The sequence below is a fragment of the Gadus morhua genome, chromosome 18, assembly GCF_902167405.1.
Source record: "Gadus morhua chromosome 18, gadMor3.0, whole genome shotgun sequence".
Lineage (NCBI taxonomy): Eukaryota > Metazoa > Chordata > Actinopteri > Gadiformes > Gadidae > Gadus > Gadus morhua.
Genome location: NC_044065.1, coordinates 176,729 through 189,194, shown reverse-complemented (window position 1 = coordinate 189,194; position 12,466 = coordinate 176,729). Strand labels below are relative to the sequence as shown.

The window sequence follows — 12,466 nt, the reverse complement described above, 5'->3', positions numbered from 1 at the left end:
CCCTAACCCTAACGGGTAAGCCTAACCCTAGCAGGTAGCAGGTCTGGGTTTACCTGGTGTGAAAGGTTAAGCCTAACCCTAACGGATAAGCCTAACCCTAACAGGTAGAAGGTCTGGGTTTACCTGGTGTGAAGGGTTAGGTTAAGCCTAACCCTAACGGATAACCCTAACCCTAACAGGTAGAAGGTCTGGGTTTACCTGGTGTAAAGGCGGTCAGCGTCTCTCAGTGTGAAGTGTTCAGGTGAGCTTCTGCTCTCTGCCGTGAACAGGCTCCTCCTTCCTGCTCAGTGTGATTTAATTGAGACCACGTCCATAGCAACCACACACCCAGGAGATTTATGTTTCCAAGACGAACCCAGACGTTCTGCTCATTAGTGGGAATACATCTGCTCATCTCCACCCTGAAGCCGCCTTTGTGTTCCACGCCTCTGGAAGCACGTTGGACAGCACTTGTGGCGTTTTGTAGAGCATATAGACAAGGTTTATGGATTATAAGAACCCTTTCTTAATTAAGAGAAACAAAACTCAACGTCCCGGCCAAATTAAAAAACGGTTGTATGCAACAGCGCCCTCTTTTGGAGCCTGTTTATACTACAGAAGACACCGGATTTAAAATAAAAGACAACTATGGCAACAGGCTACAATAATTAACTCAATGAAGATAAATGTAAACAAACAGTTAATAAAGATACATCTAATGGTCTAGTAAAAAATGACTAATGGTGTGTATGTTAACTAAGGCAATGGGGTTCAATTTATCAAAAAATATTAATGTATACATATAACAGGGGTTAGGGTTCAATTTAGCCTAATTTATACAATAAAATAATACTTAGAATGCAAACAACAGACTTTAGACATAATTTTTTAAATAATGGAAGGAACACAATAAAAAAGTATTTCAAAACATGAATCAATTTATTTACATTATAATTGTAGAGCTATAACTTTACAGATAAAAAAAAGAAGAGTATCCTGCTAAACAAATGTACAAACCATACATTTTCAATGTTGAACGCATAAAATGAAACGCAAAACTATTGCTTCAAGAAAATACGTAAGCTTTGAATCCAACTCTCTAAACCACTATCAAATATAAGTACCTAAAACGAATTTGTAACAAGACAGCAATAGATAAAAAGAGCACAGGAATGACATCAACTTAGGTGACATATCATACAACCAGGTGTGAGTGTGATTGGCCCTTACAAGCCCTTTTGAAAATCTGACATCACTAGTGGGCGTGTCCACCTAGTGATGTAAATGTCCCCTTTAAAAAACATCTCCCAAAAGAGTATTTTCATCTCATTGTACGACAGAATTCGATTTGATTTCCACCACAAAAGACTTGGTGTAACGTTTGAAACCTTGTGACCACTTTGCCCGCGTGGAAACAAAACCATTTGTTCAGTCAAACATTAAAAATAACAGATATTTTAAAAAAGTACCTCAATTCATTATGTCAAAGAACAGATATTTGTAAAACGATCTGGCTGTTACACTTGTATAGAGTATAACCAGAAACTATAATCAGAATCTGGAATATGCTTCAGCTGACCAAAACATAGAGCAAATGATAAGTTTGGACTGGTTTGTGTGCAGGTAGTAAGAGTTCAAGAGATTTGACAAAGACCCTTTAAAGTAAAAAGATTTTCAGAAAACAATACATGGAATCAAAGCTGTCAAACAACCATAGCCAATACATGGATCAGAAAGCAGAACTCTCTTTATTTTAACACTATATACAATTTCAAAGGACCTTTTGTTAAGAAGAGGGTAAAACAAATTGTTCTTTAGAGGTCAATATTGAGATGATTTAATCAGTAGCGTGCGGTGACCCTAAATTTCAGTGGGGCAGAAACTACTGGCGTATGTCCACACCCAAAATTTGTTTTTGTAATATGGATATATTATATACATACATAATATTGTATTATATATATATGCTTCACATCACTCACATCCGTGGTTCATATATCCCCCTGTCTTGTTCACACACTTGCTCAAAAAAGTAGACATGGGAAACAAAACAGTGTTTCTCTTTGAGCAACCACATAGACATTATTTCTTTTCATGCCATGCTCGGGAGAAAATTATGTTGTAAGTTTTCCCCCTATCCTTCGTTGGTTGGATAATGTTTAGGTCCGTCTGGGCCAAGTTGTTTGATTTCTAACTTCTTTCAATTTTAACCTCTGAAATGTTTTTAACAGAATCTCAACACTGTTAATCACTGGTGCAAAACCACTCGCCATATCTGCATCTGATATGGAAACGATGAAAGATACGCGTGGAATAATTTGAGGTCAAACAACAACAGTTCTAGAATATGACCGCGGGGTCTGCTTTACGACCATTTAGGCGTCTTATAACGCGGATTGCAATTCTTTTGCAGCCTGCAGGGATGAGCGATAAACATACGGAGGAACGTGGTCACCGAGCTGCCCTGCCCCAACATTGCCCACCATCATCCAAATTTTTATGTCAAGAGACCAAAAATAGTTGGAAAGCGTACAGAAACTATAGATAGTTAGTCGGAAAATCAAATTATTAAAAATAAACTTGGAGCAATGATTTACTGAGGAACTATTTTGTTGGGAGCATGCTCTGAGTTCTCTGCCCCACCTGCCCACACGGACGGCATGCGCCTGGATTAATACAGAAGGAACTGTTGGACGCAGTTAAGACGAGACGTATCAGCTCGTTCAACCAATTAGAAACACAAATAAATTAAAAGAAAGACAACCAAGCAGGCGTCTTATCATAGATTAAAGACAAAAACAAAAAGAGCAGAGAGAAATTATAATAAATACAGGAATAAAGATCATTCATGACACGAGCACAGCAGTAAATGGTCCCAATAAAAGTCTTGACATCGCAAAATAAGTAAAACAAGAAAACACTGAACACTGCAGAAGCAGATAGCAGCAAGTAAAGAAAGAATAGAACATGGACGGATGGACCGGTGAGCCAAGACCAGTGAATGGATCCAGAAACCAGTGGCCTCGGTAATGGCCAGTATACACACACACAAACCAGTGGCCTCGGTAATGACCAGTATACACACACACAAACCAGTGGCCTCGGTAATGACCAGTATACACACACACAAACCAGTGGCCTCGGTAATGACCAGTATACACACACACAAACCAGTGGCCTCGGTAATGACCAGTATACACACACACAAACCAGTGGCCTCGGTAATGACCAGTATACACACACACAAACCAGTGGCCTCGGTAATGACCAGTATGGACAGACATAAAGATGGCCTAGTTACTCTTTGTTCAAAATTGCACCCTGAGCTCCTGATGGTATTCCGATCAGGAGCTGATGGTATTCCCATATTCCCCCCCCCCCGATACCTGAGACGTTCGGGGCCCGCTTGGGGCCCTCTGGACACCAACAGCGTTACGCTACATCACAGCGTATTGATCGATCACTGAGCCGACCAACACGCTGAATCGTAGCGTATTGGTCGATCACTGAGCCGATCAATACGCTGCATCGTAGCGTATTGATCGATCACTGAGCCGATCAATACGCTGCATCGTAGCGAGACTCACTGCTCACCTCTGATGTCATCGATCCTGAACCTCCGAACGGCCGATGGATCTCAGCTACACCGCCGTTTGCTCCACGTCCGTCACGGGGGTCTCACACTCGTCGGCGGTGGGGACGGCCTGGAAGCCGGTGGGGGCCCAAGCCCCCCGCGCCGCACGGCTCCGCAGGGTGGCGTGGACGAAGCCCAGGGGGACCGGCATCATGGCGAAGAGGATGAGCAGGGAGAGCAGCGCCAGGGCCCAGTCCGGGTACTGCAGCCTCTCCTCAGACGCCTGCAGAGAGTAGAGGCTCAACACACCGGACCGCCACCTCCGCCACCTCCACCACCTCCTCCACCTTCACCTCCACCTCCACTCAACAGATCAGACCTCCTCCTCCACCTCCTCCACTCAACACATCAGACCTCCTCCACCTCCACTCAACACATCAGACCTCCTCCTCCACTCAACACATCAGACCTCCTCCACCTCCACTCAACACATCAGACCTCCTCCTCCACCTCCACCACCTCCACTCAATACACCGGACCACCACCTCCACCTCAGATCACCACCACCACCTCCACTCAACACATCAGACCTCCACCTCCTCCACCTCCTCTCAACACATCAGACCTCCTCCTCCACCTCCACTCAATACACCGGACCACCACCTCCACCTCAGATCACCACCACCACCTCCACTCAACACATCAGACCTCCACCTCCTCCACCTCCTCTCAACACATCAGACCTCCTCCTCCATCTCCACCTCCACTCAACACACCGGACCACCACCTCCAACTCAGATCACCACCACCACCTCCTCCACCTCCACTCAACACATCAGACCTCCTCCTCCAGCTCCTCCTCCTCCACCTCCACATCAGACCTCCACCTCAGACCTCCTCCTCCACCTCCACTCAACACACCGGACCACCACCTCCACCTCAGATCACCACCACCACCTCCTCCACCTCCACTCAACACATCAGACCTCCACCTCCTCCACCTCCTCTCAACACATCAGACCTCCTCCTCCTCCACCTCCACTCAACACACCGGACCACCACCTCAGATCACCACCACCACCTCCTCCACCTCCACTCAACACACCGGACCTCCACCACCTTCACCTCCACTCAACACATCAGACCTCCTCCTCCAGCTCCTCCTCCTCCACCTCCACATCAGACCTCCACCTCAGACCTCCTCCTCCACTCAACACACCGGACCACCACCTCCACCTCAGATCACCACCACCACCTCCTCCACCTCCACTCAACACACCAGACCTCCACCACCTCCTCCGCCTTCACCACCTCCTCCACTATTCACATTGGACCTCCAACACGAGGACACCACCTCCACTCAACACATCGGTCCTCCACCTCCACCTCCACCATGAGGACCACCTCGCCCCAGAGGGCTACGTACCTTCTCCTGGCTCCAGGCCAGGTAGGTTGGTCTCTGGAGCACCATGCGGATGAGGCTGGCGCCCAGCAGCCCCAGCATGGCCAGCAGGCCCACGTACTTCCACAGGTACTTGTAGACGACGCTGGGACGCCAGCCCAGCATGCCCTCGATGTCGTCCAGGAACCTTCACACACGACCAGATCTCAGCACGTGGCCCACACCACCACCTTCAGCGCTTTAGAACCACACCTCTGGAAGGTGTGGGGGGTGCTGGGGGCCCTCACCTGTCGGCGCCGTAGAGCCAGGACACGCTGAAGGTCTCACAGACCACCACCATGATGAGGGGCAGCGTCGCCGTGTAGTCGTCGAACATGCTCACAAAGTAGTTCCCGCAGCGCTGGGTGAAGAGCAGGCCAATCAGGAAGCCCAGGACGCTGCCGCCCACTGGGAGGAGGGGGGAGAGGTCTGTGAGGAACACGCCCGCCGCCTCGCTAGCCAGAGACGGGGCCACACCCGGGGTCGGCCCGCGAGGGGGGGGGCGTCCTACCCGTGAGCTTGGTCTTGTTGCGGGCCAGGACCTTGAAGCTGTCGGCCAGCGGCGCCAGGATGCCCTCCATGGTGCCGAACATGGTGCTGAGGCCCAGGTTCAGCAGCATGAGGAAGAAGAGGGCGGACCAGAAGGGGCTACCGGGGAGCAGGGACATGGCCTCTGTGAAGGCGATGAAGGCCAGGCCGGTGCCCTGCGCCCCCTGAGGAGAGGAGGAACATCCTTTAGGGCAGAAGAACCTCTCTCTTTCTTATCATCTTTTATCACATCTTCCCGGTCTGCCACTGGCCCCCATTCAGGGCAGAATGCACAACCTTCTGGGTGAACTGGTTCTATATCCTTCATGTTCAACTAATGCGGTGAAGGAGAAGCAGGACTCAGACCTTCTGCATCTCCTTTTCCAGGTCGCAGTCCGTCAGGTTCCAGGGGCCGCGGGCCCCGTGGGCGTGGAACCAGCTCCGGTACTCCGCCAGGCCCACAGAACCCGGCTCAGAGACGTTGAAGCTGGGCACCCATCTCTCCTGCGGCCCGGGCCCTGGGCCGTACTGCTGGGAGAACAGCTCCACGTTGCTGCGGAGCAGAGGAGCCTGTTTATTGATGACATGTGACAGCACTACACCATCCGGCCCCCCCAGCCAGCGGGGGGCCGGAGCAGGAGGCGGTTACCTGGCAACACAGGTCATGACGGTGTTCTTGGCGCGGAAGCCGAGCACGGAGAAGACCACCAGCGTGGCGAGGAGCGAGGTCAGGAAGTTGATGAAGGACACGGTGAAGGCGTCACGGTGGCAGTTGTTGCTCCGAGGGTTGTAGGAGGAGTAGGCGATGACCGAGCCGAAGCCCAGGCCCAGGGCGAAGAACACCTGCGTGGCCGCCTGCCGCCACACCTGGACGCTGCCCCAGATCTCCAGCTGGGAGGGGTCAGAGGTCAAGGGTCAACCCAACACCCACAGACAGACTGTTATGTAATGTAAGGTTCATGTAGTAAAGTATCCCTTACCCTAACCTGTGGACAATGCCCTCGCCCCTCCCCTCTCGCTCCCCTCCCCTCCCCTCTCGCTCCCCTCTCCCTCCCTCGCCCCTCTCTCTCCCCTCTCTCTCTCGCTCCCCTCTCTCTCTCGCCCCTCCCTCTCTCGCCTCTCTCTCGCCCCTCCCTCTCTCGCCCCTCTCTCTCCCGCCCTACCCCTCTCGCTCCTCTCTCTCCTCTCTCTCGCCCCTCCCTCTCTCGCCCCTCTCTCTCCCGCCCTACCCCTCTCTCTCCTCTCTCTCGCCCCTCCCCCTCGCCCCTCCCCCCTCCCTCTCTCGCCCCATACCTTGGGGTAGAACATGTGGACGATGCCCTCGCCCCTCCCACGCCCCTCTCTCGCCCCTCCCTCCCTCCCTCGCCCCTCTCTCCCTCCCTCGCCCCTCTCTCCCTCTCTCGCCTCTCCCACTCTCCCCCCTCCCTCACCCGCCCCTCTCTCGCCCCGTACCTTGGGGTAGAACATGTGGACAATGCCCTCCCGCGCCCCGTCCAGCAGCAGGCCTCGCACCAGGAAGCAGAGCAGTACCACGTAGGGGAAGATGGACGAGAAGTACATGACCTGCAGACAGGGAGCAGGTCAGAGGTCAGAGGTCAGTCAGTGGAACCAAAAGAGAATCCGTTTGACCCTTTACTACATGGAGGACATATTTATAGGTTCACTTTATAAATCCTCCGAGGGAAACTTCTTGAGCAACGCACACCGGTACAACCTACGACATTGGTGACCCTGACCCTAACCCTGACCCTAACCCTGACCCTAACCCTGACCCTGGTGTGTGTCTTGTTCGTCTGTGGGTCCATCAGTATCTCATCAGTCCATCACGGGCGTCCCTTTAGAGACAGCCTCATCGCTGAACTCTGATACACAGGGCGGCTTTAAAAAGGAGAAGAGCAGGTAACCAAGGTAACCAAGGTTACCAAGGTAACCTAACAGCAGAGCTATTGGACCACAACGGGGAACCAGCTGCTCCATCTAAAGCTAAACCACCCCACAGGAAGTGAGTCCTTTGTTTTGAGGTTGATCTGCTCCAGGGGCGAGGGGGTACCTTGGCGGAGGTCTTGATGCCCTTGAACATGCCCAGGCACACGACGGTCCAGGCGGCTAGCAGGCAGCAGGTGAGGGACAGGTTGAGCTGGCCCGTCTCCTCGATGGAGTCTGTGACGTCCAGCGCCGTGCGGTACCAGAAGAAGGTGGTGGGGGCGCTGGCCGCACACTCTGCCACTGGGGCAACGACAACAAACGGTCTCAGGAGAAACGGTCTTAGTAACCTCACAATAATGCTGACCTAGAGGCAGTGGAGTACGGCACCCCTAAGGGTCATCTGGAGGACTGCAGGGGGTACGGGGGTTGGTTAGTGTTAGAACGGTTCAGTGTCCGTCCTTACCCGTTATGTTGCCCTGTTCCGGACACTGTTCCCAAGGCAACGGGCTCTGGAAGGAGTTCCCCAGGTAGAAGAGACTCCAGCTGATGATAACGTTGTAGTAGACCGCCACGTAGAAACACACCTGCATGGAGAGACCAGCGTGAGGTCTTCTTTAGCTTGTAGCTAGAGCTTTGAAATTAACACATTGGCCCTTTGTGTTAGGGTTATATATATATATATATATATATATATATATATATATATATATATATATATATATATATATATATATATATATATTAGAGGGTCAGGTTTATTATATAACTAATGGGTGAAGCTGCCTAGTCAGTGCAGTTGTCATGGGCTCACCTGGGTTGGACATAACAAAGACAGAACTAGAGCTGTGCTCAGCAACCGAATGGAGGTCAGACCACGCCTGACCACCAGAGCGTTGAGCAGGAACCAACGTCCTAGACGAGGTCACCAGTTCACCGGGAGCCGGTAAGAGACCCCGCCTCCGCGGAGCCCGTTGAGGACGTACCACGCAGCTGGAGTAGCCGATCCCGCACAGCTTGGGGGAGATGTGCTTCCACACCCCAATACTGCCCTGCCGGATGGACTGGCCTGCCGCCAGCTCCAGGAAGAACAGCGGGATTCCCACCAGCAGCATGAGCAGCACATAGAGGAGCAGGAACGCTCCTGAAGAGGAACGCTGAGTTAGAGTCACATAGAGGAGCAGGAACGCTCCTGAGGAGGAACGCTGAGTTAGAGTCACATAGAGGAGCAGGAACGCCCCTGAAGAGGAACGCTGAGTTAGAGTCACATAGAGGAGCAGGAACGCTCCTGAGGAGGAACGCTGAGTTAGAGTCACATAGAGGAGCAGGAACGCTCCTGAGGAGGAACGCTGAGTTAGAGTCACATAGAGGAGCAGGAACGCTCCTGAGGAGGAACGCTGAGTTAGAGTCACATAGAGGAGCAGGAACGCTCCTGAAGAGGAACGCTGAGTTAGAGTCACATAGAGGAGCAGGAACGCTCCTGAGGAGGAACGCTGAGTTAGAGTCACATAGAGGAGCAGGAACGCTCCTGAGGAGGAACGCTGAGTTAGAGTCACATAGAGGAGCAGGAACGCTCCTGAGGAGGAACGCTGAGTTAGAGTCACATAGAGGAGCAGGAACGCTCCTGAAGAGGAACGCTGAGTTAGAGTCACATAGAGGAGCAGGAACGCTGAGTTAGAGTCACATAGAGGAGCAGGAACGCTCCTGAGGAGGAACGCTGAGTTAGAGTCACATAGAGGAGCAGGAACGCTCCTGAGGAGGAACGCTGAGTTAGAGTCACATAGAGGAGCAGGAACGCTCCTGAGGAGGAACGCTGAGTTAGAGTCACATAGAGGAGCAGGAACGCTGTGTTAGAGTCACATAGAGGAGCAGGAACGCTCCTGAAGAGGAACGCTGAGTTAGAGTCACATAGAGGAGCAGGAACGCTGTGTTAGAGTCACATAGAGGAGCAGGAACGCTCCTGAGGAGGAACGCTGTGTTAGTCACCCACAGCGTCTGCCCTCGACCTCGCCCTCGTCCTTTAACCCAGGAGGCTCCACTAGGACCAGGGGGTCTGGGAGCGTTAGAATGTGTTGAGATGGAGAACTGAACGATATTAATAATTTTGGACTCCTCATCTTAGACTTGAGTCAAGGCGTCCTGGATGCAGAGAGCAGGCAGCGCTTAGGAACCCACCCCCACTAGAGGCCCCGCCCCCACTAGAGGCCCCGCCCCCTGAAACCACACCGCTCACAATCACACAGATTCAGCGCTCCCAAAGAAGGATCAACGTTCCCCAGACGCTGTCCTCACCTCCTCCGTTCTGGTGGCACAGGTAGGGGAACCGCCACACGTTGCCCAGGCCAACGCTGAAGCCCACCTGGGCCAGGAAGTACTCCACTTTGCTGTTCCAGCCGTCCCTGGCGGGCGGCTCCGACGGGTAGGAAGTCACCGGCAGCTCGCTGCTTCCTGCGGCGCCGTTGGCCCCCAACAGCGACGCCGCGACCTCTGCACCCTCCAGCGGCAAGGGCTGCTTCTCCATCTGAGGGGGGGGCGGCAGTGTGTTAGCAGCAGCTAATGACTAGCAGCTAATGACTAGCAGCTAATGACTAGCAGCTAATGACTAGCCCCTTGTTGGTCCAAGCGTTTAACTAAAGGACTGACATGTGTTCCACAGCAGAATTCTCTTCTGATGCTTTGCATGGGAACGTCAATAAAAAATGTATATATCATACAGATGTACAATATTATGGTCATAACCCTGATAATATCTTGTATTGTGCATCTATCAATACATCAATATTATTATGACAAAATACTATCTCTCTCACACACAAACCCCCCCCCCTCCACACACACACACACACACACACACACACACACACACACACACACACACACACACACACACACACACACACACACACACACACACACACACATCAACTAAGTGTTCATAAAATAATAGTGAATCTAAAAGAACAGAATATAAGTGTTCTCACCAGACAGAGTCCTACAGACCGACTACAGAGAAAGGGAAGTCCCGCCAAGCGGGACTTGCGTAAAGATTGCGATCCTGCTATTTCTCATGCATCCTGAGCAGATCGGAGCGAAAGAGCTGCACGAGAACACCGCTAAAATAACGATTCAGCATCAGGACTTCGGTTAGAGCTCCGATGTGTGGACGCTCTGTCCGTGCGTCAGCTTCATGCAGTCCGTGTGTGAGGTTCATGTGCTCCACGATGCGTTGTTTCCGGATGATGCAATAGCCATGGTGACTGAGGCCCCGCCCAAACGGTCCAGACTGGAGGACCAACTATGAATCTAACAATGTATCTAACTAACCCTAACCTTAACTAAAATAACAATAATCCTAACTAACAATGTATCTAACAAATCTTAACCTTATCGAACAATGTATCTTACTAACCCTAACCTTAACTAACAATGTATTTAACTACTCCTAACTAACAATGTATCTAACTAACCCTAACTAACAATGTATCTAAGTTACCCTAACCCTTACTAACATAACCCTAACTTACAATGTAGGCCTATCTAACAAATCATAACCTTATCTAACAATGTATATAACTAACCCTAACCTACAATAAATCGAACTAATCCTAACCAACAATGCATCTAACTAACCTAACCCTGACTAACCCTGTATCTAACTAACCCGAAGTCTAAGTAACAATGTATTTACCTAACCCTAACTAAGAATGTATCTAACTAACCCTAAACACCCTGTATCTAACTAATACCTTGCGTGTATTCTGTGTTTAGGTATTCAGTCTGTTGTGAACTAGATAGTGACTGATTGACATACTAACCTAACCCGCGGGTCCAAGTGAAAGCGTCTAAACTAAAGGATATACATCAAAGTGTCTGAAGGATATTAAATCAAAACGTATATTATATTAAGGAGATAAATCAAATCGTAATTATATTAATGACATTTAATCAAAGCGTAATTATTTGAAGGACATTAATTCAAAGAGTCTGAAGGACTTTAATGTCTTTAGGCTCAGGAAAGTCAACACGTGGCAACTTCTGCCTAGTTTATTTTGATCGCAATGTTGACTGACTCTACTTAATTAAGGGACATCTTGTATCCGTTATTTTAGCATAGCGCTTTATAACCATGGTCATCATTCTAAATAATATCGTACCAATCAAACCTTGAACTAGTTCTTTAACTAGTTCTTTAACTAGTTGCGCTCTGCGCCACGTAGCACGCCACGGCACCAGACTACCGTCCCGGTCCGTACCTTAGCAGCATGCTGACCGGCCAACTGGAGGATCGATCACACATGAAACACACATATAAAGACAGAACAATACCTTTCTTCACAGGACTCAGATCTTTAAAGGGTTCCGGTCCTGAAGAGTCAGGTCCTGAAGATCATCCAGAGGCAACGCGCGGTGCAGCCAGTAGGCCCCGCCCACCGCCACGGCCCGACAGCGCTGCGATGCTCCTTTCTGTCGGACCTGAAACCTGCATGACGCGCAATGACGTGATAAACTCCTTGAGATGATAGTTCACATTAGAACATTTCATTGCCTCATGAAGGCAGATATAATATAATTATAGTAGCATATAGTATATATAGTATAATTATAGTAGTATAATAGTATCAGTATATATAGTATAATTATAGTAGTATAATAGTATCACTCCCCTTGGCTTTTTAGACCGATTTATGTAAACCTTATCAACATGATTCATAAAATGTTCCATTTGTGTGAGAAAGGTCTGTGTGTGCGTGTGTGTTTGCGTGTGCGTGTGTTTGTTTGTGACTGTGTGTGTGTGTTTGTGACTGTGTGTGTGTATGTGTGTGTGACTGTGTGTGTGTGTGTGTGTGTGTGTGTGAGTTTGTGTGTGTGTATGTGTGTCTGACTGTCTGTGTGTCTGTGTGTGTGTGTGTGTGTGTGTGTGTGTGTGTGTGTGTGTGTGTGTGTGTGTGTGTGACTGTGTGCGTGTGTGACTGTGCGGGTGACTATGACTTTGTGTGTGTGTGCATGGCGACTGTGTGTGT

At 50.1% G+C, this 12,466-nt stretch overlaps 1 protein-coding gene across 2 annotated transcripts; it reads right to left on the bottom strand.

Annotated features, from left to right (window-relative positions):
• Nucleotides 1–894: 894 nt before the first annotated feature.
• LOC115531205 (sodium-dependent neutral amino acid transporter B(0)AT2) lies at nucleotides 895–11,888 on the bottom strand. Of its 2 annotated transcripts, none has more exons than XM_030340335.1 (12): nucleotides 11,772–11,888; nucleotides 9,738–9,966; nucleotides 8,432–8,589; nucleotides 7,912–8,032; nucleotides 7,573–7,748; nucleotides 6,975–7,085; nucleotides 6,172–6,413; nucleotides 5,889–6,075; nucleotides 5,506–5,707; nucleotides 5,243–5,402; nucleotides 4,980–5,142; nucleotides 895–3,836 (listed from the first exon to the last, which is right to left on the bottom strand). In XM_030340335.1, the coding sequence occupies exons 2-12, from the start codon at nucleotides 9,964–9,966 to the stop codon at nucleotides 3,621–3,623; spliced, it is 1,965 nt and encodes a 654-aa protein (XP_030196195.1). In that variant the 5' UTR covers nucleotides 11,772–11,888; the 3' UTR covers nucleotides 895–3,620. The 2 variants fall into 2 exon arrangements, with proteins under 2 accessions (XP_030196195.1, XP_030196194.1); XM_030340334.1 differs by lacking the exon at nucleotides 11,772–11,888 and adding an exon at nucleotides 10,427–11,284.
• Between the last annotated feature and the right edge of the window lie 578 nt (nucleotides 11,889–12,466).